Below are 27,885 nucleotides of genomic sequence, written 5' to 3' on the forward strand. Positions count from 1 at the left end.
TTCAATCCCCACATCAGAACCTAATTTATGATCAACCTGTTGGGAGGGGGCAGGGAGGCCAAAGCTCGACATTCTTGCATTCCAGGAAATCAGAGATGCTCGAGGGTCTAAGGAAAGCTGTGTGTTGAAAGAGCTCAGCCAAAGCCCTTGCATAAACACACAAGCACATGTTACATGGAAGGGCTCAGTGCTCCCATTAGTGGGAACTCTGTAGCTGAACCCAAACAACATCCAGCTTTCACAGAAACACAATCATTACAGTCAGAAGAGACCTCCAAGATGAAGTCTACCTGTCAACCCAACACCTCCAAATCTATTCAATTATGTCCCCAACAGCCATGTCTACATGGGTTTTTTAATCCCCAGGGACCAACCTTCACCTCGCTACAACTTCCTTTCAGGCAATGAGTCTTCCCCTCAGCCTCATCTTCCACAGACTAAACAATCCCAGTTCCCTCAGTTGCTCCTCATGAAACTTGTTCTCCAGACCCTCCAGCCCTTCCTTCTCTGAACTATGAGTTCATCTGCCTGCAAAACCTCAAGATGAAATCCAAGTGTCACTGTGCTTGGTGCAGGACAAGCTTATTGAAGTGACAATCCACTCCCTGAAGAACTCACAGACTATGTAGACAAGAGTGTAGGAAGCACGTAGAGAGAAAAGCATTTTGCCTGAGGTCATCCTGCAATCTGCAACAGAGCCAGGAATAGATCTAGGGGTCCTGCTCTGCCATGAGGTCATATCATTTTTTTCTGATTGCTCTTTGTGCCCTCACTCATATTCTCCATATCACCTCCAACCTATTCTGGCCTTTTCCATCAACCACCTGCTCCACTTCATTCAGACCCTTCTAAGGAACTTGCACTTCTCCACACTCAGTTTCCAGTTTCTGCCTCCTCCAGCTACTTGTGTCCCTCTAATTGCAAGTTTTTGGTTGTAAGGACCTCCTGCAACTGGAGTCATACACTTAAGCACTTCTGAAAGTGTCTTGATGACATCTTTGTGTGCCTAAATGCTTTTTCTTCACTTGAATCCATCCTATCAATTGGCATCTCCAAATCACAGGGAAGTATATTGGGCATTCGAAAATACAGTGCTGAAGTGTGCACTAGCACCTTGATCATCATGTGGGGCTGGTGCATTGTCATGTCCTGCTCACATGCAGCAGATTTCACCAAGATGACCTCAGAGCCAGCCCCAGGATCACTACAGCTGTCAGATGTGTGATACCAATGAGAGTCCAACCTGCTTATCCACTCATAACTTTGAATTTGCTGGCAGTGCCCCAGGTCACTGCAGATGCCATAAATTCTGCAAGCTCCCTTTCTCTTTTAAGTGAGCCAGAAGTTGTGACTTCTGGTTATTTTTCATAAGCTTTTAGAAGTTGAGGAGCATTTTTAACCACTTCAAAAACAATCAATCACTAAAGAGTGCACACATGCTGGATCTGTTGGCAGCCACTCTTGTCTCCTTGCCCAGTGTCCCCACTCTCAAGCCATCTTCTTTGCAAGCTTTAGGTGTATGGGCAATGAAGTAGGCAGATGAGAGCATGTGAGCTTCACAGAAGAGGTTGGATAAGGAATTGACCTGCCATTAGAATGACTAAAACACAGGACACTACCAAGAACCCATAGCCCCATCTCACAATGTGCTGGGTTGAAAAGGACCTCTGGAGGAGGTCATCTAGTCCAACCCCTCTACAGCAAAGCACAGATACAATCATTTCAGTTGGAAAAGACCTCCAAAATCATTAAGTTAAACCATCATCCCAACACCAGCATTGCCATTAAACCATACCCCACCTAGATCGAGTTGTGCAGAGCCACATCAAGCCTAGCATTGAATGCCTCCAGGGATGGGGCCTCTACCACCCTCCTAGGCACACAGAGGTGCTGAGCAGAACAATCATGCATGAGCCAGCCCTGCACTGAGCTTTTCTATTATCATAATGTTGGAGCATCTCACAACCACTGGTTGTTCAGGAGACCCCTGACAGCAGAGAAACACCATTAATGTCATTTACAGACAGGGAGTGGAGACAAAAGGAGTGTTTACATTGGAACAAGTTGCCCTCAGCTCCCTTTGTTGTTAATGAGGGGAGGAAGACATTTTTAGGACACAATTCATCTGATGTGAAATAGGCAATTTCAGTCTCCTAAAAGGTCTGATCTCTGTCACTGGACTGGAAGGACAGTTGACAGTTCCTCCTGTGGAGGGCTATATCCACATTTAACGAGATGAATCCAGGCCCTCTGAAAGGTAGGGCCATAAAATCAGTAGCAAAGTAGGAAACAGAAGTCAGATCTGTGTCTTAGTCTGATGTTCAGGTCAAACCATAGATGGACATCCAAGGCAAACAAGGCCAAAAGGCCAGCCAGCAGTAAAACCATGGAAGGTTGAAAGAAGCTACTTAGGTAAGGAATGAAGGAGATGGAAGGAGGAAACTTGAAATACCTTGAAGGCAAGGTCAAAGGACACCCAGGCAAGGAAACTGTTGAAAGAAGGGAACCAGATAACAAGACAGAAGAATAAATGGGGTCATGAACTGTCCACAAGATGCAGCAGATAGGAGGAAGATCCAAGAGCAACATACACTGCCTATCTCTACCAACAGATATGGGGCAAACCTTGCCAAGACCCCATCCTCAGCCAGTGTTCCAGTTGGAACTGGGTCCTTTCCCCAACACAGAATCACAGAATGTCTTAGATTGGAAAAGACCTTCAAGATCGTAAAGTCAAATCAACACCCTCTCTGCCAACTCCCCTCTCCTTCTTCTACAACAGGAGAAATAGTGAGAGTGGACAGATGAGTCCAGGTGACACACAAGGAACATAGCCCCTAAATCCCACCACAACATGCTAGAATGAAGCACTGAAATTGGGAATTCAGAAGTTCCACCTGAAAATAAACTAAAGCTCATTTCCTGTGAGGGTAACAGAACACTGGACCAGGTTGCCAGAAAGGTTGTGGGGGTCTCCTTCCATGGAGACTTTCAAAACCCATCTGGATGCAATCCTGGACAACCCTTTTTAGATGACCCTGCTTTAGCAGTAGGGTTGGACTAGATCCCCAGAGATCTCTTCCAGCCCCTACCATTCTATGATACTGTGACATAAATTCCAAACTTCACAACTCTCAGAAGAAACAAAAACAAAGTTAAAGACACAGAAGTAGGTTTGCAAACTGAGTGACAAGGCTGATCTGTGCATCTTGGAAGAGGGAACTGAGAGTCCAGCAGAGGGCTACGAGGATGAGGGAACTGGAGGGCATCTTGTGAGGAGAGGCTGAGAGATTTGGGACTTTTTAGTCTGGAAAAGAGAAGACTGAGAGGGGATTTGATAAATGTTTATAAATGTCTGAGGGCTGGTCAGGACGGGGGGACAGGCTCTGCTCACTGCTTCCTGTGACAAGACAAGGAGCAATGGGTGTAAGCTGCAGCACAGGAGGCTCCAGCTCAATACAAGGGGGAACTCCTTTACTGTAAGGGTCCCAGAGCACTGGCACAGGCTGCCCAGAGAGGTTGTGGAGTCTCCTTCCCTGAAGCCTTTCAAGGCCTGCCTGGATGTGTTCCTCTGTGATCTGTGTTAGATAGTATTGTCCTGCTCTGGCAGGGGGCATTGGACTCGATCTCCATGGGTCCCTTCCAACCCCTACCATCCTATGATCCAGGCCAGCAGCAGGTGCTTTCAGCACGAGAGTGAAAACAAACACATAATAGCTAGGCTTTCTGCAGGCTACTAGGGAATGGTTAATGAAATCACCTGCTACCAGCAGAACTGATGAAACACAGAAAACAAATCATATCAGAGTCTGCCACAGCATCCCTGGCATGGACCAGGGGCCTGATGGCTGGTGTATATTTAGTGCCAGTGATATCATCTTTCCTAGCAGGGCTTGCCTCCTGCAGTGAGGAGGAAAGTGCTTCCATGACCATGTCAGTGTGAGCTTGGAGAGGAAAGGAGCTGAGATTTCCCTAACAGGGAAGAAAGCAGCACATTGGTACTCCAGGCTACATCACAGAACAGGAAAAAGGCAAGGGCTGCAAACCATGATCGAGGCTAAAGAACACTACCAAACAAACAAAATCCTCCAACAGGTCTTTTAATCTCTTGCCCCCCTGATGACTGGTTTGCAGCACCACTGGTCACCTAAAGAAGTCAAATAGCCCTAAAAATGAGAGAGCAGCTTAAAAATAATGGTTTAACAATCAACACTCAGCTTTAACTTGCTGTTCTATTTACTGACAATTAATAGCAGGATGCATTTGGGACTCTTAGAGTTTAGGCATTATGTTTTCCCTAGCCCAAGCAGCCCTCATCTCTCAAAGCAAGAACCCCTCAGTCATGCAGCCCAAAGCCATATCACATCTCTGAATGAACAGATGTAATACACCAGGGTAGCTTCATACACTACTCACTAGCCTAAAAAGAGTATCTGATCCTTTCCTACTATATTATGATAATTTATTTCACTCCCATGGCTCCCAGGTGAGTCAAATTCTCCAGCTTCCAAACAGACAAAAAAATGCTAACCCAGCAGAAGAAATTGAACAAAGAGCCTAAAATGCAGCAGTCTCTGAAGGTATTGCAGCTCTCCATATATCATATGCTAAGATAGACATAGAAGGAAAACAAAGAGGTATAAACCTGGTAAGGTTTTCCCTCTTTGCCCCCCTCCTCCATGAAGAGCAAATTAACTAAAACCCTCACAATTTAGGTGGGATTTGGGGAATTAATTTACATCATCACAAGAGGGAGAAAGGGGCTTGAAAGCATCAAAAGATTTTGACTCTTCCATCTCACAGTAAAAGTCTGTGTGTAAGAAGAAAGCTAATTAAACCCCCCAAATAAAAACAACACACACAAAAAAGGAGAAAGGGGGAGGTGAAGAGGTCAAATAACTGTAAGTGGTTGTTTCATAGACCATAAAACTTTCAGAGCTTTGAAGGTTTGTTTGGTTGGTTAAGAGGAGGGAGAAGCAAAACAGATTTCATTCAGCACAGGCCTGGGTTTGGTTTTTTCACTCTTTGTGTAAGATTTTATCTATTGTTAGAAAACAGTAGAAAAAAAATGAGTTGTTCCCATTGTAAAAGAGAGATAAACTCCAACCTAAGAGGATATCAAGTTCCTATCACTTACCCACACAGAGATGCTGCCTGAAGGGCAGGAGACGTGCATTAGCATGCGTGACACGTGCTAATTGCTCAGGTTAGCTCCATCATTGATGTGTTCCCTTCGATTGGGGCAGCACATCCCTAACACAGACCGAGGAGGAAGCTGATTGTGTGTGAAAATCAAGAGAAACCCACAGAAACTTTTAAGCAGTGGAGAAAAAGACTCAAGTGCCTACAGTTTCCAACACACCAGCCACCCCAGCAGGTATCACAAGCCAAAATGCCCCCCTCCCCCCACCCTAGTCTTTATCAACCGTATGACAAATGAAGCAAACAGAGGGAGATGTGCACAGTGCTGGTGGCTGCTGTGTTTAATTAGATTTCATCAGAATGGGTTTGAAAAATTAATATGATGAGATCTTGTCTAGTCTCTGTGATAACCTTTTTTCCCCTGACATCACTGGAATTTATTGTCAGCCTCAGTTTGAAAAATAAAGTTACAAGAAGTCAAAAAGAAAGATTACTTCAGACCACAGCCATGAATATCCCAGCAGGGTGGGAATACCAGCATGGCTGGCAGGAGAAAGAGTGGTTTGCATCTCTAGAATGCCACAGATAAAAGTGTGCTGGGGTCCTCTGCCAGCATACCACATGGGCTAGAAAACAACCATCAGTGAAACTTCCAAACCCCACCCAAGTCCCTTAGGGGTTCACATTTTGCTACCCAAAGTGACCCAGCCCAGTGAATCATCAGCAGAACATTTTCAGCACAACAGACTGTAACCAGAGCTGAAACCCACAGATGAATGGCTCCCAACTTTCCTCTCTGGATTTTGCTTCTCTTGGCACCTTCAGGTTCCCAACCCATCTCCCATTAGGGCCTGCAAGTGTTCAACTTGTTTCCAACACACATTTCCAAGCTCACTGCACCACACTACCCAAAGGGAGGTTGTAGCCAGGTGGGGTTGGTCTCTTCTCCTTGGCAAGCAGCAACAGAACAAGGGGACACAGTCTCAAGTTGTGGCAGGGGAGGTCTAGGCTGGATGTTAGGAGGAAGCTGTTGTCCGAGAGAGTGATTGGCATTGGAATGGGCTGCCCAGGGAGGTGGTGGAGTCACTGTGCCTGGAGGCGTTGAAGCAAAGCCTGGCTGAGGCACTTAGTGCCATGGTCTGGTTGACTGGCTAGGGCTGGGTGCTAGGTTGGACTGGATGATGTTGGAGGTCTCTTCCAACCTGGTTGATTGTATGATTCTATTCTAAGGGTGTTGGTCTAGATGATCCTTAAACATCCCTTCCATCCAAAGCATTCCATGATTCCACAATTCAGTTACTGTCTTTCCTAAAGATAGGAGCTGTTAAATTGTGACATCTACATCAATGATACTCTATGACTGAACCAGAGATCAGTCATCTGGCCCAAGTGAGAAGGCAGAGATGAGAGAGACCACAGAAGTGATTTTGGGCACAGATAGGGCTGCAGGATGGTGAGTGGGATAGAGTGGAAGATGGTGAAAGGAAGAGATGGATGCTCAGCTCATTATCAGGGACTTGCTGTTTTTTTTCAACTGGCTCTCTGATAACATATGGAGCTTAATCAAATATGCAAATGATGTCCTATCTAGAGACAAGGGAAACAGAGTAATAAACCCAGAAACCATGCATAAAAACCAGCTGATAAAACGAGGGAGTGGGCAGAAGGTTTCCTCTTTTTGATAAAATTATTTCAAAAGATTGAATTAAAGCAAAACTAATTAGGAGAAATGCACTTAAGCTGACTTCCCCTAAGAAGGGTCAGCAGGCAAGAGGCATTCAAATCAAAGGCAGATGCAAAAGGCACTTCAAGGGCTGCCTGAAAAGTCATTATCCCAGTCAAAAAGGAAGGGGGTAGAAAGGAGGAAGGAATGACAAGAGCCATTTTGGCTGAGCATCCATCCGGGCATTAGAGAGAGTTAAATAGCCTCTCTTTGTCACCCTGGAGAGGGAAACTAGGAGGTGAAAACCAAAGATGAGAACCTAATCAGATATTACCAGATTCAAAGACACTGGAAGGTGTCCAGAGAAGGGCAACGAAGCTGGTGAGGGGCCTGGAACACAAACCCTATGAGGAGAGGCTGAGGGAGCTGGGGGTGTGCAGCCTGCAGAAGAGGAGGCTCAGGGCTGACCTCATTACTGTCTACAACTACTTGAAGGGAGGCTGTAGCCAGGTGGGGTTGGTCTCTTGTGCCAGGCAAGCAGCAATAGAACAAGGGGACACAGTCTCAAGTTGTGCCAGGGGAGGTCTAGGCTGGATGTTAGGATGAAGTTGTTGGCAGAGAGAGTGATTGGCATTGGAATGGGCTGCCCAGGGAGGTGGTGGAGTTGCCATCCCTGGAGGTGTTGAAGCAAAGCCTGGCTGAGGCACTTAGTGTCATGGTCTGGTTGACTGGCTAGGGCTGGGTGCTAGGTTGGACTGGCTGAGCTTGGAGGGCTCTCTTAACCTGGTTGATTCTATGATTCTTATGTAGACTGCTTCTCAGAAAACATGATGACAACAAAAAGCAGATAGACCAAGAGAAGAGAGGGACATATCTGCTTTCCCTTGTATCCCACTCCTGCAGCATTTCCATCAACAGCACAGCCATGTCAGGTATTTTAGCCTGAATACTCCACACCTTGCAGAGCTACTGACACCATGCAGAAAATCACCTGCTGTGACAAGTGACAACCAGCATCACTGCAAACTGTCCCTCCAGAGGCTGCTGGGCCCATGGAATTCCTCAATAGCAGGACATAATTATCTGTCCTTTTGTGTCTGCTTTTGTCACTGACATCTCCTTGCCATCACAGCATGCATCTTCAGCCCACTGCAGGGGTAACCATCTCAGTGCTTTGGGATTGGAAACCTCTTGAATTCAACCTGCAGTTTCTTCAAGGGTTTGAAGAGATGATGCTGCAATCACAGAATCAGTTAGGGTTGCAAGGGACCACAAGGATCATCTAGTTCCAACCCCTCTGACATGGGCAGAGACACCCTACCCTAGAGCAGGCTGCAGACAGCCGCAGCCAGCCTGGCCTCAAACACCTCCAGCCATGGGGCCTCAACCACCTCCCTGGGCAACCCATTCCAGCCTCTCACCACTCTCCTGCTCAACAACTTCCTCCTCACCTCCACTCTCACTCTCCCCACCTCCAGCTTTGCTCCATTCCCCCCAGTCTTGCCACTCCCTCACAGCCTCAAAAGTACCTCCCAAGCTTTTTTGTATCCCCCTTCAGATACTGGAAGGCCACAAGAAAGTCACTTGGGAGCCTCCTCTCTGCAGCCTGCACAGCCCCAACTCTTTCAGTCTGTCCGCATAGGATAGTTGCCCCAGCCCTCTGATCATCTAACATCACTGAGTCCAGTGGAGTCTGATATTTCTCCTGGAATCAGAGATAAACACATGCCATCATTTAACCCTAACACACAACTGAATTCCACACAGCTCCTTACTCACTCTGCCCTGGTGGGATGGCAGAAAGGCTGAGAACAGTAGAAGTGAGAAAAAACAGGTGTATGTTGAGTTAGAGACACTATAATAGAAAGAAAACACAGAACATGCAAGCAAAGTACCATGAGGAATTCATTCACTACTTCCCATCATCAGGGAGGTCCTCTGCCACTTCCAGGACAGCCAGGTTCCATCATGTAATGGTGACAAGATTCTCAGACAAATGGCATAGCTCCAAACATATCCTCTTCCTTCTCCTTCCCTCATCTTTGCATGCTGAGCATGCCATCATGTGCTGTGGAATAACCTTTTGGTCAGCTGCCACAGAATTATGGCATGGTGTGGGTTGAAAGAGACCTTAAGAACCATCTAGTTCCAACCCTCTTGTCGTAGGCAGGGACAGCTTCCACTAGACCAGGCTGTTCATGGCCCTGTCCAACTTGGCCTTGAAGACCTCCAGGGAGGAGGCATCTACAACCTCCCTGGGCAATCAGTTCCAGTCTCACCACCCTCACTGTAAAGAATTTCTTCCTGATCTCCAGTGTCAATCTCCTCTTCTACAGCTTAATCCATTCCTCTCATTCTATCACTACAAGTCCTTTTAAAAAGTCTCTCCCCAACTTTCTCATAGGCCTTTTTCATGTACTGGAAGGCTACTATGTCTCCCCAGAACATTCTCTTCCCCAATCTGAGAAGAGACTTCTCCAAGCTAGCCCATCCCATCACCTTGTGCACCTCCAGGCGACTTGCTGGAGAGGTGATGTGAAGAGCAGAAAAGCTCTTAACCTCTCCAGCCTTTGTGTAACAAAAACATTCCTGTGTTACCAACATTGCTGCCAGCACAAAGCCAAAAGACAGCCCCAGCCCAGCTACTGAAAGACAATGAACTCTACCCCAGCTCAGAACAGCACAACATGGTAGAGCAGCACTAAAGCAGAACCTATGGCAGCAGCCAGCAAGCACCTCAGGACTTTGAAGTAGAGATTGCATCTGGAGGGATTAGATGGTCATTTGCAAATCTCATTGCACGGTCACAAGATGCCATCTCTGACAAGCCTCAGAGGCACAGTTACAGCAGAACCTCCAAAAATAGAGTGGCATTCACTGCATGTATGCAAGGCACCCAGCAAAAGCACAGCTCAGCCAAAGCCTGCACCTCCAGCAGATTGCTGAGTAGTCAGAAAGACAAGAAGGGGACTTGAAGGAGACACACAGAAAATTAATTGCTCTCTGCTACAAAAACAGGCTCAAACTCTTGCTGTGAGCAGCAACCTTCCTAGCAGGGAAAAAGGGAGTTTTCCTACTGCACTTAGATACTGCAGCAAGCTAACTGTGGTGTGCTGTGCTGGCAAGTCGAGGCTGGAAGTTCCCAAACAACAGATAGAGGAGTGAAAGAGGCAAAGCACCAGCTGCAGTAAGGGAGCAACTGTGGGGTGTCCAAAGCAAGTGTCAGCTGAACCAGGCAAGTAGCAAAGCCTAGATACATGTTCTCTGATGTAGTTTAGAGCCTGGATTTTGCAGGTTGGATCACAGGGTAACCCAGGCTAGAGGAAACCTCAGAAGGTCTCCAGTCCAACCTGTTGGTCAAAGCAGGGTCAGCTATGAGATAGGAACAGTTTCTTTGTGTGCTCACACCATGAAAATCTCCCAAGACAGGTACTGGACAACTTCCATGGGCAGCCTGCTTCAGTGCTTGCCAGTCTTCATGGGAAAAGGTTTTTCCTTAGAGCCAGTTAGAAGTGCTTGCATGTCAACATATGCCTGCTGCCTCACACCCTCCCACCACTCACTGACATGAAGAGCCTGTCTCCATCTTGTCAATAGCCTCCTTGTAGACATGGAATCATAGAATCAACCAGGTTGGAAGAGACCTTCAACATCATTCAGTCCAACCTCGCACCCAGCCCTAGCCAGTCAACCAGACCATGGCACTAAGTGCCTCATCCAGGCTTTACTTGAACACATCCAGGGACAGGGACTCCACCACCTCCCTGGGCAGCCCATTCCAATGCCAATCACTCTCTCTGACAACAACTTCCTCCTAACATCCAGCCTAGACCTGCCCTGACAACTTGAGACTGTGTCCCCTTCTTCTGTTGCTGCTTGCCTGGCAGAAGAGACCAACCCCACCTGGCTACAACCTCCCTTTGGGCAGTTGTAGACAGCAATGAGCTCTGCCCTGAGCCGCCTCTTGTGCAGGCTGCACACCCCCAGCTCCCTCAGCCTCTCCTCACAAGGCTGTGCTCCAGGCCCCTCACCAGCTTTGTCACCTTGGGATGGCAAATCAGGATACTGCTGTTTGCTCCCTCCAAGTTCTCTCTTCTCCACCATGAACTGAGCTCTCCAATCCTCCCCACTCAGGGCAGGTTCTCCAGCTCCTGGCCAATCTCTTCAATATCATCACCTTCCCCTCAGACTATCAGCAATGCCCCATCTGTATGATTGAAGATGCTGTTGGCCACTTATGCTGTGTCAGTACACTGTTAGCTCACATGCAGCTTGCTGTCTACCAGGATCCTCAAGTCCACTTCGTAAGAGCTGCTCTCCAGCCACTCTGTAGCCTTAATGGTTGCAAGAGGTCACACTTTTCTAGTTGCAGGACCTCACAACTTTTCAATGAGTTCCTGTCAATCTCATTGCTCCATCTGTCTAGGTCCCTGTGGATGGCTGCTCTGCTTTTCATCCAGATCCTGCCAACTGACTGCCACATTGACATGAACAGAAGCACAGGGGAACCCACTTCCCACTCAGCTTCACCTCTCACTACTGAAAGCCCAAGTGCAGCAAAAAGATCCTCACAAGGCCTCAGAGCAACAGGAGGAAAGAGACAGCACGGTGACCTGTGGCCAGGATGCACAAGTCTTGCATCACTGAATTCACCCATGGAGAGAGCATCTCATCACCCAACACTTTTAAGTCACCTTGGGCCAGCCATGACCAAGTACAAATTGATGTCACTGCTCAACACCCATTCAGATTCCCACCACCACATCATGTGCCGGGAACACCACAGGCACCAGAAATCACAGCTTCCTAAAAGCTAGGAAGCGCCAGAAGACTGAAGTACTCTTTAGACATCTAAGCTGACAACAACCTCTCAAAGAGAGACTGTATACCAGCATAGGACACAGACAGCTGCAGCCTTCAGAGACGTCAAGTACAGAGGGGGGAAAGCATCACTCCATCGCAACCAAGTGAAGCACTTGGACTCCTGCTGATTTAGGAAGCTGTGAGGAGAAGCCAAGGTGAACAAGCCCCTCTTGCAGAAACCAACTTCCCAGCAAGAGCTAGACCTTCTACAGTATGTTTTCACAGAGTAGTCAGGTCCACTTGCCAAGCAGAGGTGGTAGAATATAAGCAACATAAAACTCCTGACTCTTTCAAAGCAGGAGAGGGAAGGAGAAGGAATCAGTTTCCCTGCTGATATTCCCACAGAGCTGTCAGCACAAGAATATCCTCCAAGGGATATCAAAACCAAGCAGAGTCTCTTGTCTTGTGTGTGTGTTCAGAAGCCCCCATGCCTGGAGAAATAGCGAGGATCTCTGTCTTTGCCTGCAGTTATCTCAAGACTGCAAACCCAGGGTTCTTATTAGCTCCAGCTCCTTGGATGGAAGGCGAGATAGTGGAAAAGAAAAGGAAGATAATCCTCTCCTTGTGGGTACATCGTATTATCAGCAACTCATCCAGAGCTCTGTTGCCTCTGGGTTTCTACCCATCTCTTGCACCCTTTTACTCAAAGCTTTTTTTGCATGAAAGATTCCATCCTGTTCCTTTTACCTACTCATGGCACTTGAGAGCTATCCAGATTTGTGGAAGGACCTAATACGTTGCCAGTCCCACCAAGATTCAGCTGTTTTCTCCTGCTATAGAATCAAGCAGGTTGGAAGAGAGCTCCAACATCATCCAGGCCAATCTACCCCCCAGCCCTAGCCAGTCAACTAGACCATGGCACTAAGTGCCTCAGCCAGGCTTTGCTTCAAAACCTCCAGCCATAGCGACTCCACCACCTCCCTGGGCAGCCCATTCCAATGCCAATCACTCTCTCTGACAACAACTTCCTCCTAACATCCAGCCTAGACCTCCCCTGGCACAACTGGAGACTGTGTCCCCTTGTTCTGTTGCTGCTTGCCTGGCAGAAGAGACCAACTCCACCTGGCTACAGCCTCCCTTTGGGCAGTTGTAGACAGTAATGAGCTCTGCCCTGAGCCTCCTCTTGTGCAGGCTGCATACCCCCAGCTCCCTTAGCCTCTCCCCACAGGGCTGTGCTCCAGCTTGTCTCTAGATCCACAGAGATCAGGGTCTCAGATCTAAAACATTCCCTTATGGCACCTTGTCTCTATATCCAAAGAAACCAAGGTCCCAGAGATCTAAAACATTCCCTTATGGCACCTTGTCTCTAGATCCAAAGAAATAAAGGTCCCAGAGATCTAAAACGTTCCTTTATGGCTCTAGATCCTAAGAAATAAGGGTCTCAAGGGTTCAGGCTAATCCAGAGGGTGGTTTCATGCAAGTGATCAATAGTGCAGCTTTTTCTGCTAAGTAGAAAGTGATACCTGATGGGAAGTGCTGGCCAGATTTCAGAGCTGATTTATCCGAGTGAAAAGCCTTCATCCCCAATGGCAGTCCAATCATAAAGAAAAGCCCTTCAAAGACCTCAGACTGATGGGATTTTATGGAAAATTAAATACAGGCCACAGAGCAAAAAGAACCAAGTTTTAAGCCAAATTTCTTTCTCTGCAAGGAATTTAGCAGAGAAAAGGCTTTGAGTGAAATATTTTGATGGACTAAATAAAACCCCCAACAAAATTCTTCTGGGGAAATTTCAAATGAAAGCAAAATACTACAAGTAAATATTTTCAAGTGGACAAAGACAGTTTGGTTTTGTTTCTGGTGGTGGTTAAAAATGTGATTCCTCAGGCTGCTCCCAGGTTGACATTTGTAAGCTCAAATTGCCCTTTACACCTGCATCGACACACTGAGTAATAGTTATATTTCTTTGACTGGAAACTATCTGCACAAGAGCAATGACCCATGAATAAAATGCCTAGGGAAGGAGGAATACAAAGAATACAGAATACTGCTATGTTCCCTTGGTGATGACAGGTATTAGTGGCACATAATTTGGCTGGACACCTGAAAAACACACAGAAGAAGTATCCAGAAGTGTGCAAAGCATCTCCATGGGTATATTTCCATCTTTCTGGTGTCATCAAAGTGAAGAGTCAAACATGTAGTGAGTGTGCAAAGGAGACCAGGAGATTTCAGCACATGGATGTTTCATAGCAAAGTAGTTTGTAGAAAGCATATACTCAAGAACACCTATTCCTAGACTGATCACAGACTGATTTGAGTTGAAAAGACTACTGAAGATCATCTAGTCCAACCCCCCTGTAGTGAGCAGGGATATCTACAACTAGATCAGGTTGCTCAGAGCCCAAAACAATGTGATCTGCAGTGGGTCCAGGGACAAAGATGTCTACCAACTCTCCAGGTAAACCAAGCCAGAGTTTCACCATCCTCAGCATAATAAAACTCTTCCTTCCATCTCATCTAAACCTCCCTCTTCCAGTTCAAAATCATCACCCCTCATCCTGCCATCATGTTACCTGATCAAGTGCCTTCCCAGCTTTCCCATAGACCCCCCACTTATATCCTGTAAGGCCACAAGAAGGTCCCCCAGGAGTCCACTCCAGGTTGAACAATGCAAACTTTCTCAGCCTATTCTGACACCTGATGGTTTACTGTGGTGTTTGTAAAGAGACAAACCAAACCTTCTTCCAACCTGGTTGATTCTATGATTCATTAAACTTCAGCACACCTTTCACATGTCCTGAAAGCAATCAACACAAATTCACAGGGTGCCAAGTGACTTCCAGACACAGGTTTTGTTCAAAGTGCTTGGAACCATTTGTAGGAGCTCAGCTCTGCAATGAAGGGACAGGGGAAGGCCATCAGCTGCCCAGCCTAGAAGGTAATTACAGATACAGGAATCTGACCAAAGCACTGCAAGGTGAAATATTTCTTATTTAAAAGCACCACAGAATCTTAAATGACCCCAAGTGAGCAGGAACCAATGTTCCATCCCATCTGATTTGTCTAGTCCAGCTGTTTGATGTGGTGATAGGATCACAGAACTATTTTGGTTGGAAAAGACCTTTAAGATCTTTGAGTCAAACCATCATCTAACTCTACCAGAAGTAAATGATCCCTTCCAATTCAAACCATTCTATGACATTAAGTCTGGTGCAAAACCATGTCCCTTAGCACCCACACCTACTCCATCCCCAAGATGCCAGCACTGATCAGGCCTCCAATCCAAGGACACTGTTTTGTACACGTTATCTGGACAGGGGAATTTTCCTTTCTCCTGGCTCTGTATTTTTATCTTCATTCTGCTGGGCCAAGCTGTGCCAGAATTCCTACACCACATTATTCAGTGCCTCCCCCTTGGTCTGCACATGTAGCTGTGTGAAGGAGTGAGGGTTGCAAAATGCATTTTGCCTGGGGCAATGAAATAGCTGGGGCTAACCCTGTCATTCTGTTTCAGCCACTCTTTTCCTACCCTATCTCTATCTTGGTTTTGCCTTTTCTTTCTCTCTGTTGTCTTGGTTACACAGGCAGATGCCTGATAGGCTGCTAGTTTTCATTTTAATGATAGATTCCTGTAAAGCACAATATTTTATTTCTCTTGTGTGTGCCACTGGATAAATTCCTTTGACACATGTGACATTTGTGTATCAACTAACAGATATTGCTTTATGACTGTGGGTACTTTGCAGAGTATTCACGGGTTGAATACATCAAAACCTGATACACAGTCTGCCACTTCTGGATAAAAATACACAGAGAAAAACAACTTAAACTGCAGGGGAAAAAAAAAGAAAGAAAGTTTTCCCCAAACTGTCTTGTAATTAGAACTGTGGAATCATTTTGGTTGGAAGAGAACTTTCAGACTGTCAAGCCCAACCGCTTGCTCAGCACTGCCAAGTCATCACTAAACCACATCCCTCAGCACCACATCTATACATCTTTTAAATCACTCCAGGGATAAGAACTCCACCATTTCCCTGGGCAGCCTGTTCCAGGACTTGACAATCCTTCCAGTGAAGAATTTTTTCCTGACAGCCAACCTAAACCTCCCCTGATCTAAGTTCAAGCCAAGCTATTTGCAGCAAGTCTTCCAAAAACTAAGTAGATCCTGCTATCTTGAAGAGACATGAGCATGAGCCAGCAGCGTGCTGAGGTGGCCAGGAGAGCCATTTAAATCACAGGCTCACAGGACATCAGGGGTTGGAAGGGACCCAAGGAGATCATTGTGTCCAATCCCCCTGCCAGAGCAGGACAATGCTATCTAACACAGATCACAGAGGAACACATCCAGACAGGCCTTGAAAGGCTCCACAGAAGGAGACTCCACAACCTCTCTGGGGAGCCTGTGCCAGTGCTCTGGGACCTTTACAGTAAAGACGTTCCCCCTTGTGTTGAGGTGGAACCTCTTTTCCTGCAACTTACACCCATTGCTCCTTGTCCTACCCCAGGGAGCAGTGAGCAGAGCCTGTTGCCCCATTCCTGGCAGCCCTCAGATACTTACAAACATTTACCTAATCCTCTCTCAGTCTTCTGTTCTCCAGACTACAAAGCCCCAGGTCCCTCAGCCTCTCCTCATGAGTCAGTGTCCTCCAGTCCCCTCAACCTCATGGCCCTCTGCTGAACTCTCTCCAGCAGATCCCTGTCCCTCTTCAACTGGGGAATCCAAAACTGAACACAATCAAACTTCATACTAAAGTAATGGACTAAGGTTGAGTTGCAATACCAGTGAAGTAATTCTCATTCTTCCTCTTCAAAAGCAACTAGTTGATGAACCAAGGTAGAAAACAGCTTCAGAAGGCCCACAATATCTTAGCAGGGGACAAGGACCAAAAAGTGAAAGCCTTGAGGGTCAACCTGGCCTTGTGTGGCGCTCAGAGGGGAAAACAAGCTGGTCTCAGGGCTTCTGAGGGTCTCTGAGCAGAAAGACAGCAGAGTATGAAGGAGAGTCAGCAAACGTAGAAGTCAGCAAAGATGGGGCTGAACCTGCAGGACCTGAAGGCTTCCAGGAGCCTGGATCAAGTGGCCCAAAACAAGCATATGTTCAAAGGAGTCCAGTCCTGCATTCTGCCTCTCTGGTAAAGACTTATTGAACCGAGGAAGATGTCAGCCTGAGTTGACAGCCCTGCTCTGCCACACAGACCCAATGCAGGAAGCACCACTGGCAGAATAGTCAGCACGTTAGGAAAAAGGGAATAAAATGAAGCTTTCTCAAATTACATCAGCCTGCTCAGCTCCCCTCTTCTCATTCTTTACCCTATAAGGCTGTCCCTGCTCTCAACCACACTCCATAAAGGACTAAGAGCTTTCTGTATTTTCTCCTTATTAAAAGGATCAGATCTTGGACTGGGATGTGACCTGCAAAGACTAAGCCAGACCTGTGGCTGAGTTTGCTTCACTCGAAGCCAAAAAGCAAACCAAACACTTGTGCATGCAGGGAGGCAGCATTCTCAAGTGTTTAGGACTTTTGGATATTTCCCACTCAGATCTCAGCTACTCCACTCTCCCTGCCTCCAAAAGAGAACTGAAGAATTGAACAGTTTATTATGACACCACAGACCACAGAGAAGCAAAACCTAATTAGTCAGGGGAGGAGATTTTTATTATGACTGTTTAAAAAATTGAATTTGGCTTCTTTTCCACATGTTTGAATAGACTGTTTAACAAAATGACCCAAACAGACTCTTTTCCAAAGCATCAGCAGCCTTTCCTCTGTCAAACAAAAGCCAGAGACATTTGCCAGTGGGCAGGATCCTGTTCCCCTTGCAGACCTCAATGCCATCTGAATTTACAACCCTAATTAAGTGAATAAAACGAGTAGAGGAACAAAACTAGAGATATCAGACCTTTCTTAAGCATCTGTGAGCAAATAAATCCCCTCCTTCCCCTATCTGCTCTACCCACCTTATACACAAGCCATAGCATGTCACAGCACCTTCCTCCCCTCCCCAACTTGGAAGATTCTACTTGCAAAAAGGAATTCACAGAGAAATCAACACCCAGCCCCCAAGGCTCTGCCCAGCCTCTCACCCATCTCCATCATTACAGCAAAGTCACCATCTCCTTGCACACAATATTGTGCAACACCCTTGCACTGAACATTCAGACAAAAATTGTCAGACAGGCAAGTGAGGGTTGAAGTAGAGTTGATGCCCATCATAAGCAAGAGGTCACTTCTAAGACTTCTTCTTGCCTTGAGAAAACCACAAGTAGATAATTCCCAACTTCCATCTTCCAAAGCCTCTCTCTTATTAACCTTAGATGGCAAACTGTAGAGCTACAGCCATGCAACAGACATCCTTGTAGTGAGAAGGTATAGTGAGGAACATAAATACACTATTGCATTTGGGGTTTTGTGGCATCAACCATAAACAGTGTTCCTTAGCAGTCAAGACAGACCTTTCTTTTGATGGAAACTGCCTTCCTTCAGTACAAGCACCCAGCCCTGACCTAAACAGAGCAAGCTCTAATCCCACGTTGGGCTTGTGGTGAAATCACAGTCTAGTCACATTGCTCTGAAGAAAGACCTCCAGAGGATGAATCCTGTTTCATGACAAACTTCAGCCACAATCAGTTTCTCCCCAGCAGGCAGAGATGCCCTGTGACCAGCTACTTCATTACAAATGATCTGAACACACACACACAAAAGGCAGCTGGATATAAACTGCATCAAGTCTGTCTGTGGTTTGACTTCAGAAACATTCATCTGCTGATGAACAGTTTGGAGTAAGGATTTTATCTCTTCTCGCATCAGCTCAAGGATGAAACAAAGCTTTTTGCCAACTGAATCATTTTCTGTCCTCCATGCACCACAAGGCAAGGACCATGCTCACACAGTGCAACACAGCAAACCTCCATAAGAACATGAAAACCTGAGTTAGAGGGAAAAAATTAAGTCCTACCTTCTTGAGCTTTCCACTCTTAGTGCCCACGAAAGCCAGGGAGTGGTTCTTGTAGACATAAGCAATCACAGATGTCATTCTGTCTCCATCTTCAGTGAAAATAGGGAGCCCTCGCACCATGGATGATACTCCCAAGGGGGCATTCATATCCAGGCCACAGAAATTGTCATCAATTGTTAACAGCTGCAAATACAAAAAAGAGAAGGCAAAAATATGAGGCCATTTGGGAAGAATCTATCCAGGGATGTTGTTGCATAACATGCCCATAACTCATGCAAGCTAATAAATCAATGACAAGAGTGGGACTGGAGAAATAGAGGTGGAAAAAGTTTGTCCCAAGTGGCAGAAGGAGTTAGAGCCAGGAGGAGAACTGGAAACTTCTCTTGCATGACAGCCCAACAGAATATATTACATTCAGCCCTTTTCCTCTACCAGCCAGGACTCAGTAACCAAAGACAAAGTCTGCTGAAAATGTCTTTAATGCCTGGGTTTGTCAAAAGTGTGTGCACATTATTCCCATGGGATCCAGAATAAGAACCCCTGAGCTAAACCTGCACCAGCAAATAAAACAGGCTCTGGCTCAACCTCTATCCCTGACAACCAACATTAGGACTCGCGTCTAGATAATCACTCCTCTCCCACCTCCAAATCCTGTAGCAGCATTTACACTCTACCTTGGAAATTACAGTCTGCTAAAGCATGTCCAAGCACTGTCTGGCATGGAGATGGTCAGCTCACATCAAATCTGCAGTAGGGAGCAGGCTAAGGATTAAATACTATAGACAGTGACTGCACAAATCCCCCATTCCTGTGTCCTAGACTCATCATGTCTAAGTTATCACACAACAGTGGCATTAAGAAGGGACTTCCAGAGATCATCTTGGCCAACCCCCCTGCAAAAGCAGGGTTACCCTGAGCAGGCTGCACAGGAACATGTCCAGGTGGGTTTAGAATCTCTCCAGGCAGTCTACAGGACTCCTGCTGTGCCCTCAAAGGGAAAAAAAGCTCATAGAAGATGAGGCTTAGCCAGGTTCCCAGCACAAAGATCTCCAAAGATTAAGTCAAAGATGAAGTTCCTAATACCAGAGCAGACAACTGCCAAAGCATTTAAACTTTATTAACCTCACTGAGACCACTCTCACAGGTTTGAAGATAAGCATCCACCTAAAAATGTTCTGCTGGACTAAGGCCTAGAAAGGCAATAATTGTATGAGAAGGTTGTCCAGTTTTCAGATATCAGAAATAGAGAACAATGCCTATTTTTTCCTCCTGAGCTCACATATTCCTGGAAGCAGGGGTAGAACATGTGCTGCTCCTTTACTTGAGTTCGCCATCAGTAAAAACCTGATAGTGGATTCATTTTATCCTCACCCAGCAATTACAGGGAATAATTACAGATGGTTTTACTGAATAGAGGAGTAACGCATCCTAAATGCGTTTATAAACACACAAACCCAGGAGGAATTCAAGTAGCCATTAGTAAAGAATGGCTAGCAGGAGCCCTGCCCTACAGGAGTCGTTAATGTTTGTGGATTGCCCTTTTGGGGCTAAAACACCAGCTCAAAGAGCAACTGCAGATGAGATCAACAGCCTCCGTGGCCAGCAGGCAGGACGTGGCTAGTTCAGGATGCCAGCACAAAGCCCAAGACAAATCTTCATGTCACAGCCAAAGGCCAAATTGATCTGAGGTCTGGTACCATACTTCGGAGGGACAGGACAGCCCCGCTAAAAGTATGACTTGCAAAACCTGAGGGTTACTGTGGGTAAAGAGGATACACTGAGCTTCATCACACAGGTCAGGGTGGAAATACTGCTGCTCGATCACTCAGAATGACCAAATGTGTTTGAAGGAGCAACGCTACTCAGATGCGTCTGCCAGAGCCCAGCTGCCAGAGATAGGCTAACGAAAGCAGCAGGGCGGTGGTCTGATGCACCGTAACAAGCTCTCTGTTAAACATCTCACTACCCCTACGCACCGCCTGGTGGGGGAGCCATCTCACATGGCTTCAGCCATGGGAAATCATCAGCAGCAGCCCACAGTGGCCACCTGAACCACCTTTGTAAGCGGCAGAAAGGAGGCATAGCAGAAAACACACCACCTGGTGGGGGAGCCATCTCACATGGCTTCAGCCATGGGAAATCCTCAGCAGCAGCCCACAGCGGCCACCTGAACCACCTTTGTAAGCGGCAGAAAGGAGGCATAGCAGAAAACACACCGCCTGGTGGGGGAGCCATCTCACGTGGCTTTAGCCATGTGAAATCCTCAGCAGCAGCCCACAGCGGCCACCTGAACCACCTTTGGAAGCAGCAGAAAGGAGCTATAGCAGAAAACAAACCACCCAGACAAACTTGTAATGCACCAACAAAAGGACTTCAAACGATTCACTCAGCTTAAGCACATAACATTAGGATGTAGCATGTTTTAAACAGGAGCATAGGCTGTATGACCTGTCCCTTCCAACTGGAATTATCCACCTAGGATCTTAGAAGAATCCAGCTCTCAAAACCAGGTTCAGTTCAACCAGAAACTCTGAATCTCTCAAATTAGCATTTTCTATGTTTCAAGGCTATAATAAAACTCCTATAAGTCTTACTCAAACTGATGGTCTGCCAGGGTGAGAGAAGGACCATCTCAAAACTAACAAATGCCCAAAACGTCTACAAGCAACAACAACAAAAAAGGATCAGAGGAAGCAAGTCCTGCTTTGTAATGGTTTGAAAGAAAACTAGAAACAGTTTTCCTCACCACCAAGATGAAAAGCTTAACAGTACTAACAGATATCTTACCTAGAATGCAGCATGTGAGGCTCCATCTCAAGCAACAAGCAATTACTCCAACGAGCAGTGAAACCATAGCAGTCAAGCAGAGCTGGCACAGTGCAAAACATCCTCCTCGGTGTGGCACAATCTTCCACACACATCCCTGCCGAAAGCAACTACTCCATCTGAAGCACATGGAGGCTAAAAAGGATCCATGGAATCCCCTGGTCTGCCCTCCTGGATGACCCAGAACCCCAAATCTCACGCCGGAGCTGTCTCTCTTCCTCGGCAAAGAAGCACAAGGCGTTTGTATTTGCTCTCCTGGCAGCTCTGTCCCCGGACGGCCAAAAGAATACAGCAACTACCAGTCTGTGGTCACCACCGACACACACCAAAGCTCCTGCAGCCAGAAAATGCTCTCCTTCTCGTGCCAGAGCCTCAGGTATAGACCCAGCAATCAGCAGACCAATTGAAAGCACCTGTGGCTGACCTGCAGCACGTGTTCCAACGGCTGAGGCTTAATTACAGCAGCTGTCGCAGCTTAGCTTCTCCTTCATCTCCACCTGAACTCAAAGCCAAGCCACCCTTAACGGGGCTGAGCTCCCAGTTTTCCCTCATGCAGACACAAAACTACATTTAAACCCATTCATTTAATCTCGTTTCCCTCAGGTTATTTACAGAAGGACTCACAAGAAAGATAGGACAGAGTTTTTAGCAGGGTCTGTAGTGATAGCACAAGAGATAATGGCTTGCAACTAAAATAAGGGAAAATTAGAGTATATAGAAGAAAGGCATTTTTTACAGTGAGGGTGGCACTGGCCTGGAGATGTGGTAGATTCCCAGTCCCTGGAAACATTCTAGGTCAGGTTGTTTGGGCCTCTGAACAGCCTGATGTAGTTGAAGATGTCCCTGCTCACTGCAGGAACACTGAACTATAAATGACCTTTCAATGTGTCTTCTAACCCAAACCATTCTATGATCCAAGCAGCAGAGTGAAATGAGCACTTTCTCTTAAGTGACACAGTTCAGATGAGCTCTAGGATCATCACAGCACACCCTCTCCTCTGGGACACTCAAAGTGTAGTATCAGGGCAGATAAAGCCACGATGTTCACTCATGCTGCTTCACGGCTGCCAGAAAAGCAGTCACAGAGTTGTGATGTGCAATGTGCACAACCATCCCCCAAGGCCAGCAAGCCACACACCACCTTAAAACTATTTCCATTGAACATACTTGGGTTATTATTGCAAAGAAAGAAAAAAAACATGCCAGCAAGCAAAAGCCTACCAATAAACATCACCCAGCTTCTGTGCAGCTGTGGCTCTCAGCTGCATGCATGCCTTTGGAAAGACAGAGAGAGATTCAGTCATCTTCTTCAGCACATAAGGAAGTTTGGATTTATGATGGAAGGGTCAGGAGTTGCAAGCACAGGTTTATTTTCAATTCCAGACACTCCTAGCAGCAATATAAAGTAGCCACGTTAAAGTCTCTGGAGCTTCTCTGCTTGGCAATTTCACCTTAACGACTTTGCAGAATGAAAGCAAAGGTGAGGACATGAATTCACTCTGCTTGCAACACTGCTGCTGCCATACCAGTTGGGATATCAAGGAGGAGCAAAGGGAAGCTCTAACAAGGTAGAAATAGGATCAGCAATTCTAAAGCAAAGAAAAAAAAATCTAGTTTAAACCCAAAAATTCACAGCACAATTTGTAGGTGACTTTTGGAAGGGAAGGAGGACCTTGCAGTTGAGGTGCTGGACTGCAGTCAGCTCATCAGCCCACGGAATCACAGAATGCTGTGAGCTGGAAAGGACCTCAAAGGACATCTAGCTCCCTTCAGGGAGTTGCAGACAGCAGTGAGGTCAGCCCTGAGCCTCCTCTTCTCCAGGCTGCACACCTCCAGCTCCCTCAGCCTCTCCTCACAGGGCTGTGCTCCCACTTCATTGCCAGCTTTGTTGCCCTTCTCTGGACATGTTCCAGTATCTCAACATCTCTCTTGAACTAAGGAGCCCAGAACTGGACACAGGGCTCAAGGTGTGGCCTGTCCAGTGCTGAGTACAGTACCTGCCTTGTCCTACTGGCCACACTGTTCCTGATGCAGGCCAGGATGCCATTGGCTCTCCTGGCCACCTGGGCACACTGCTGGTTCATGTTCAGCTACTACCTACCAGCACCCCCAGGTCTCTCTCTCTGCCTGGCTGCTCTCCAGCCACTTTGTCCCCCGCCTGTAGCACTGCTTGGAGTTCTGAGTCTTTGCAATGAGATATCCAAGGTCTTTTCCATCACCTGTCTGCTAGATCTTTGCTTCCTGACAGCAAGGACCGTGAGAGTGAGGGCAGGTGTATATCCTACTCAGTAAGATACTTAAAACTTTAGAGAGAAAATCCACCACAAGGAACTGCACAGAGTTACAGAATGCTGGGGCTGGAGGAAACCTCCAGGGATGATCTAATCCAATACCCCTGCAAATGCAGATACACCTAGATCAGGTTACACAGGAACTTGTCCAAGTAGGTTTTGAGTGTCCAGAGAATGAGACTCCGCAACCTTTCTGGGCAGCCTGCTCCAGTGCTCCTCAGAGGAAGGAAGTTTTTCCCTTAAGTTCAAGTGAAACCTCCTGTGGTCTATTTTGTACCTGTTGCCTCTTCATCTATCACTGGGCACCACTGAGAAAAACCCATCCCCATCCTCATGACCCTTTAGACATTTATCTGCCTTTATAAAATCCCTTAAGGCTGGTCTTTTCCAGCCTAAACAGCCCCAGCTCTCTCAGTCTTTCCTCATAAGGTAGATGTCCCAATCCTCTCATCATCCTAGTGGCTCTCCACTAGACTCTCTCTGGTAGTTCCTTGTCCTTCTTCAGCTGAGTAGCACCATTCCCAATGAGGCCTCACTAGGGCAGAGCAGAGGGGAAGGAAAACCTTCCTTGACCTGCTGGTGACACTCTTCTTAATGCTTCCTAGGAAAGCCAACCAGCGCTGGTGCAGGGGGTTATTCCTCCCCAGTTGCAGACCTCTACACTTGCCTCTGTTGAATTTCATTAGGTTTCTGCTCACTCAACTCTCCAGCCTGTCCAGGTCACACTGAATAGCCACACAGCCTGATGGCACGTCAGCCACTTTTTCATCTGCAGTTCAAAGCCACAGGGCAATTCTGTGGATGAAATGATGGGAACCTTGGGCCACCAAAGACAGCAGAGATCACCAACCAACCCACTCTTCAGCAGTTAGCCTGCAGCCTGAGGAGATACAGAAATACCCAAAGGCATCTCCCTGGGGTGTTCTGTGATATAATGGAGAGACAATGTTTTGAAATATATTATAATTGCACACTGCTTTTCACTTGTGCAACCACACCAGTGGTTACCATGCAATTAGATGTCACCATATGCAAAAAATAGTGTAGTGACAGTAACTTTAGCAGTTAGGGGGAAATAGCACCCACTATGCTAAGAGCTTTCCATTCAAATATAGTTCAGGAATGGAAGAATTCACAGAATCACAGAATGCATCAGGTTGGAAGAGACCCTTGAAGGCCATCACATCCAACCTCCCTGCAGTAAGCAGGGACTTAGAATCATAGAATCAACCAGGTTGGAGGAGAACTCCAACATCATCCAGTCCAACCTAGCACCCAGCCTTAGCCAGTCAACTAGTCCATGGCACTAAGTGCCTCAGCCAGGCTTGGCTTGAACATCTCCAGGGACAGAGACTCCACCACCTCCCTGGGCAGCCCATTCCAATGCCAATCACTCTCTCTGACAACAACTTCCTCCTAACATCCAGCCTAGACCTCCCCTGCCACAGCTTGAGACTGTGTCCCCTTCCTTTGTTGCTGCTTGCCTGGGAGAAGAGATCAATCCCCACCTGGCTACAGCCTTCCTTCACATGCTTGTAGAGCATGCAGTGAGGTCAGCCCTGAGTATCCTCTTCTGCAGGCTGAACAACCCCAGCTCCCTCAGCCTCTCCTCACAGGGCTGTGTTCCAGACTTTTCACCAGCTTTGTTGCCTTGAATCCATCTAGATTGGGTTGCTCAGGGCCCCATCAAGTTACACCTTGAATGTTTCCAGTGATGGGACCTCCACCACTTCTCTGGGCAACCTGTTTTAATGTTCCAGAACTCTCATTGTATATAACTTCTTCCTAATGTCCAACCTAAATCTACCCTGCTCTAGTTTAAAACAACTGACCCTCATCCTATCACTACAAGCCCTCTAAACAGTCCCTCCCCAGGTTTCTTGTAGATATTGGACTGCTGCTGTAAGGTATCCCTTGAGCCTTCACTTCTCCAGGCTGAACAACCCCAACTCTTTCAGCCTATTTCTTTCTGGTAGAGGTGCTCCAGCCCTTTGATAAACTTTGTGGCTTTCCTCTGGACCTGCTACAGCAAGTTGATATCCTTTCTGTATTAAGGGCTCCAGAGCCAGACACAGTACTTCAGGTGAGGTCTCACCAGAGCAGAGCAGACATGTAGAATCACCTCTCTTGACCTCCTGGCCATGTGAAGAGTGGGGGGAAAGTTAATCAGATTGACAAAAACTGTTAGAGATATTTGAGTATTAAGTCTGTAGCTTAAACAGCAGTCAAAGGATTGGTGTCAGGTTTCCTAGGGTCTGCAGAATCTTAATGTAGTACAGACTTTGTGTGTCTGCCTTTATGTGAGTGTAAGACTTCCCAACAGTCTATGCCATGTACCTCCACATCGTAAAATCTGCAATTTCCTGAAGAGGAGGCTGCTTTTCTTACAGAGACCAGCAGCTTTCTTTAGTCTCCATGACTTTTGCTCAGCAGAGCTGGGTGCTTATTAATAAGAAGTGTTGCTATAAATGTAGCATCCTCCGAGTCCTGACTTTCTGAACAATTAGTGTGCCCAAAGATGTGTATGACAGAGATTAGTGACACCCTAAAACTTTTCTAGACCTCAATATGACAAACTTCAAGGAATACAAAGTCTGAGTTTTCATTTCTTATTTCCTGCTGTAGAGCCCTAGATATGCAGACCAGGTATTTCCAGTGAGCAGCAACTGCAAATGCTTTCCAACCTGTGGCTTACTCTCAGACTCTTGTTCCCACTTTTGCCATGCATTTTGCCTTATTACTGGCATGGGACTGGTCAGCAGCAGGTGGATGAAAGGGATTCTGTCTCTCTGCTCTGCCAAGATCCAACTTGAATTGCTGGGACCAGCTCTGGAATCTTCAGTTCAGGAGAGACATGGACCTGCTGGAGCTGGGGCAGAAGAGGACACAAAAACAGGAGACTTGTCCTTGCCCTATCCTGGCCACAAGAACTCCAAGCAGTGCTACAGGCTGGGGACAGAGTGGCTGAAGAGCAGCCAGGCAAAAAGAGACCTGGGGGTACTGGTAGGTAGTAGCTGAACATGAGCCAGCAGTGTGCCCAGGTGGCCAGGAGAGCCAATGGCATCCTGGCCTGCATCAGGAACAGTGTGGCCAGTAGGACGAGGGAGGTTATTCTGCTCCTGCATTCAACACTGGTCAGGCCACACCTTGAGTGCTGTGTCCAGTTCTGGGCCCCTCAATTCAAGAGAGATGTTGAGATACTGGAAGGTGTCCAGAGAAGGACGACAAAGCTGGTGAGGGGCCTGGAGCACAGCCCTGTGAGGAGAGGCTGAGGGAGCAGGGGGTGTGCAGCCTGCAGAAGAGGAGGCTCAGGGCTGACCTCATTGCTGGCTACAAGTACCTGAAGGGAGGCTGTAGCCAGGTGGGGTTGGCCTTTTCTCCCAGGCAGGACCAGCAACAGAAGAAGGGGACACAGTCTCAAGCTGTGGCAGGGGAGGTCTAGCCTGAATGTGAGGAGGAAGTTGTTGTCAGAGAGAGTGATTGGCATTGGAATGGGCTGCCCAGGGAGGTGGAGGAGTCACTGTCCCTGGAGGTGTTGAAGCAAAGCCTGGCTGAGGCACTTAGTGCCATGGTCTGGTTGATTGTTTAGGGCTGGGTGCTAGGTTGGACTGGATGATCTTGGAGGTCTCTTCCAACCTGGTTGATTCTGTGATTCTGTTTATGATTCTAAAGACAGGCCTGAGAGAGTTGGGGTTTTTCAGCCTGAAGGAAAGAAGACTGAGAAGACTTTACTGAAACCATCCAGTACTTAAAGTGGCTTCCAGTACTTAAACTGTAAGAAAGACAGCTACAGACTTTTCAGCAGGGCCTGTTGTGACACAAGGGGTGATGTTTAAAGCCAAAAGAGAGATATTCATGCTAGATTTAAGGGAGAAATTTTTCACACTGTGGGTTGTGAGACCCTTGCCCAGGTTGCCCATATAGGTAGTAGATTCCCTATCCCTGGAAACATTCCAGACCAGGCTGGGCAGGATTGTGAACAACCTGAACTCCTTGAATACATCTCTGCTCAGTGCAGGGGTGTTTGACTAAATGACCTTGAAAGGTTCCTTCCAAACTAAACCATACTATGATTCTCTGACTGTATGGTTCTGTCATGCTATGATTTCATAGTTCTATGATCCTATCATTACAGTTGATGTAATTAAGGATGCAGGTTAATGAATCCATGTCCCTGGCAGATGCCATACTGATACCAGCC

The 27,885-nt window shown here is 46.9% G+C and overlaps 1 protein-coding gene across 9 annotated transcripts in view; it reads right to left on the reverse strand.

Annotated features, from left to right (window-relative positions):
• The window catches only part of PLXNA4 (plexin A4), a 611,173-nt gene that overhangs the window by 527,387 nt on the left and 55,901 nt on the right, over positions 1-27,885 (reverse strand). For 6 of the 9 annotated variants that reach the window (XM_064142725.1, XM_064142726.1, XM_064142728.1 and 3 more), the window contains exon 3: positions 18,568-18,750. In XM_064142725.1, coding sequence (XP_063998795.1) covers positions 18,568-18,750 — 183 coding nt within the window. Of the gene's footprint in view, positions 1-7,691; positions 8,041-14,460; positions 14,543-18,567; positions 18,751-21,354; positions 21,620-27,885 lie in introns of those variants that run through there. The other 3 variants (XM_064142727.1, XM_064142731.1, XM_064142730.1) reach the window with 3 other exon arrangements.

The sequence above is a fragment of the Pogoniulus pusillus genome, chromosome 4 (assembly GCF_015220805.1).
Source record: "Pogoniulus pusillus isolate bPogPus1 chromosome 4, bPogPus1.pri, whole genome shotgun sequence".
Lineage (NCBI taxonomy): Eukaryota > Metazoa > Chordata > Aves > Piciformes > Lybiidae > Pogoniulus > Pogoniulus pusillus.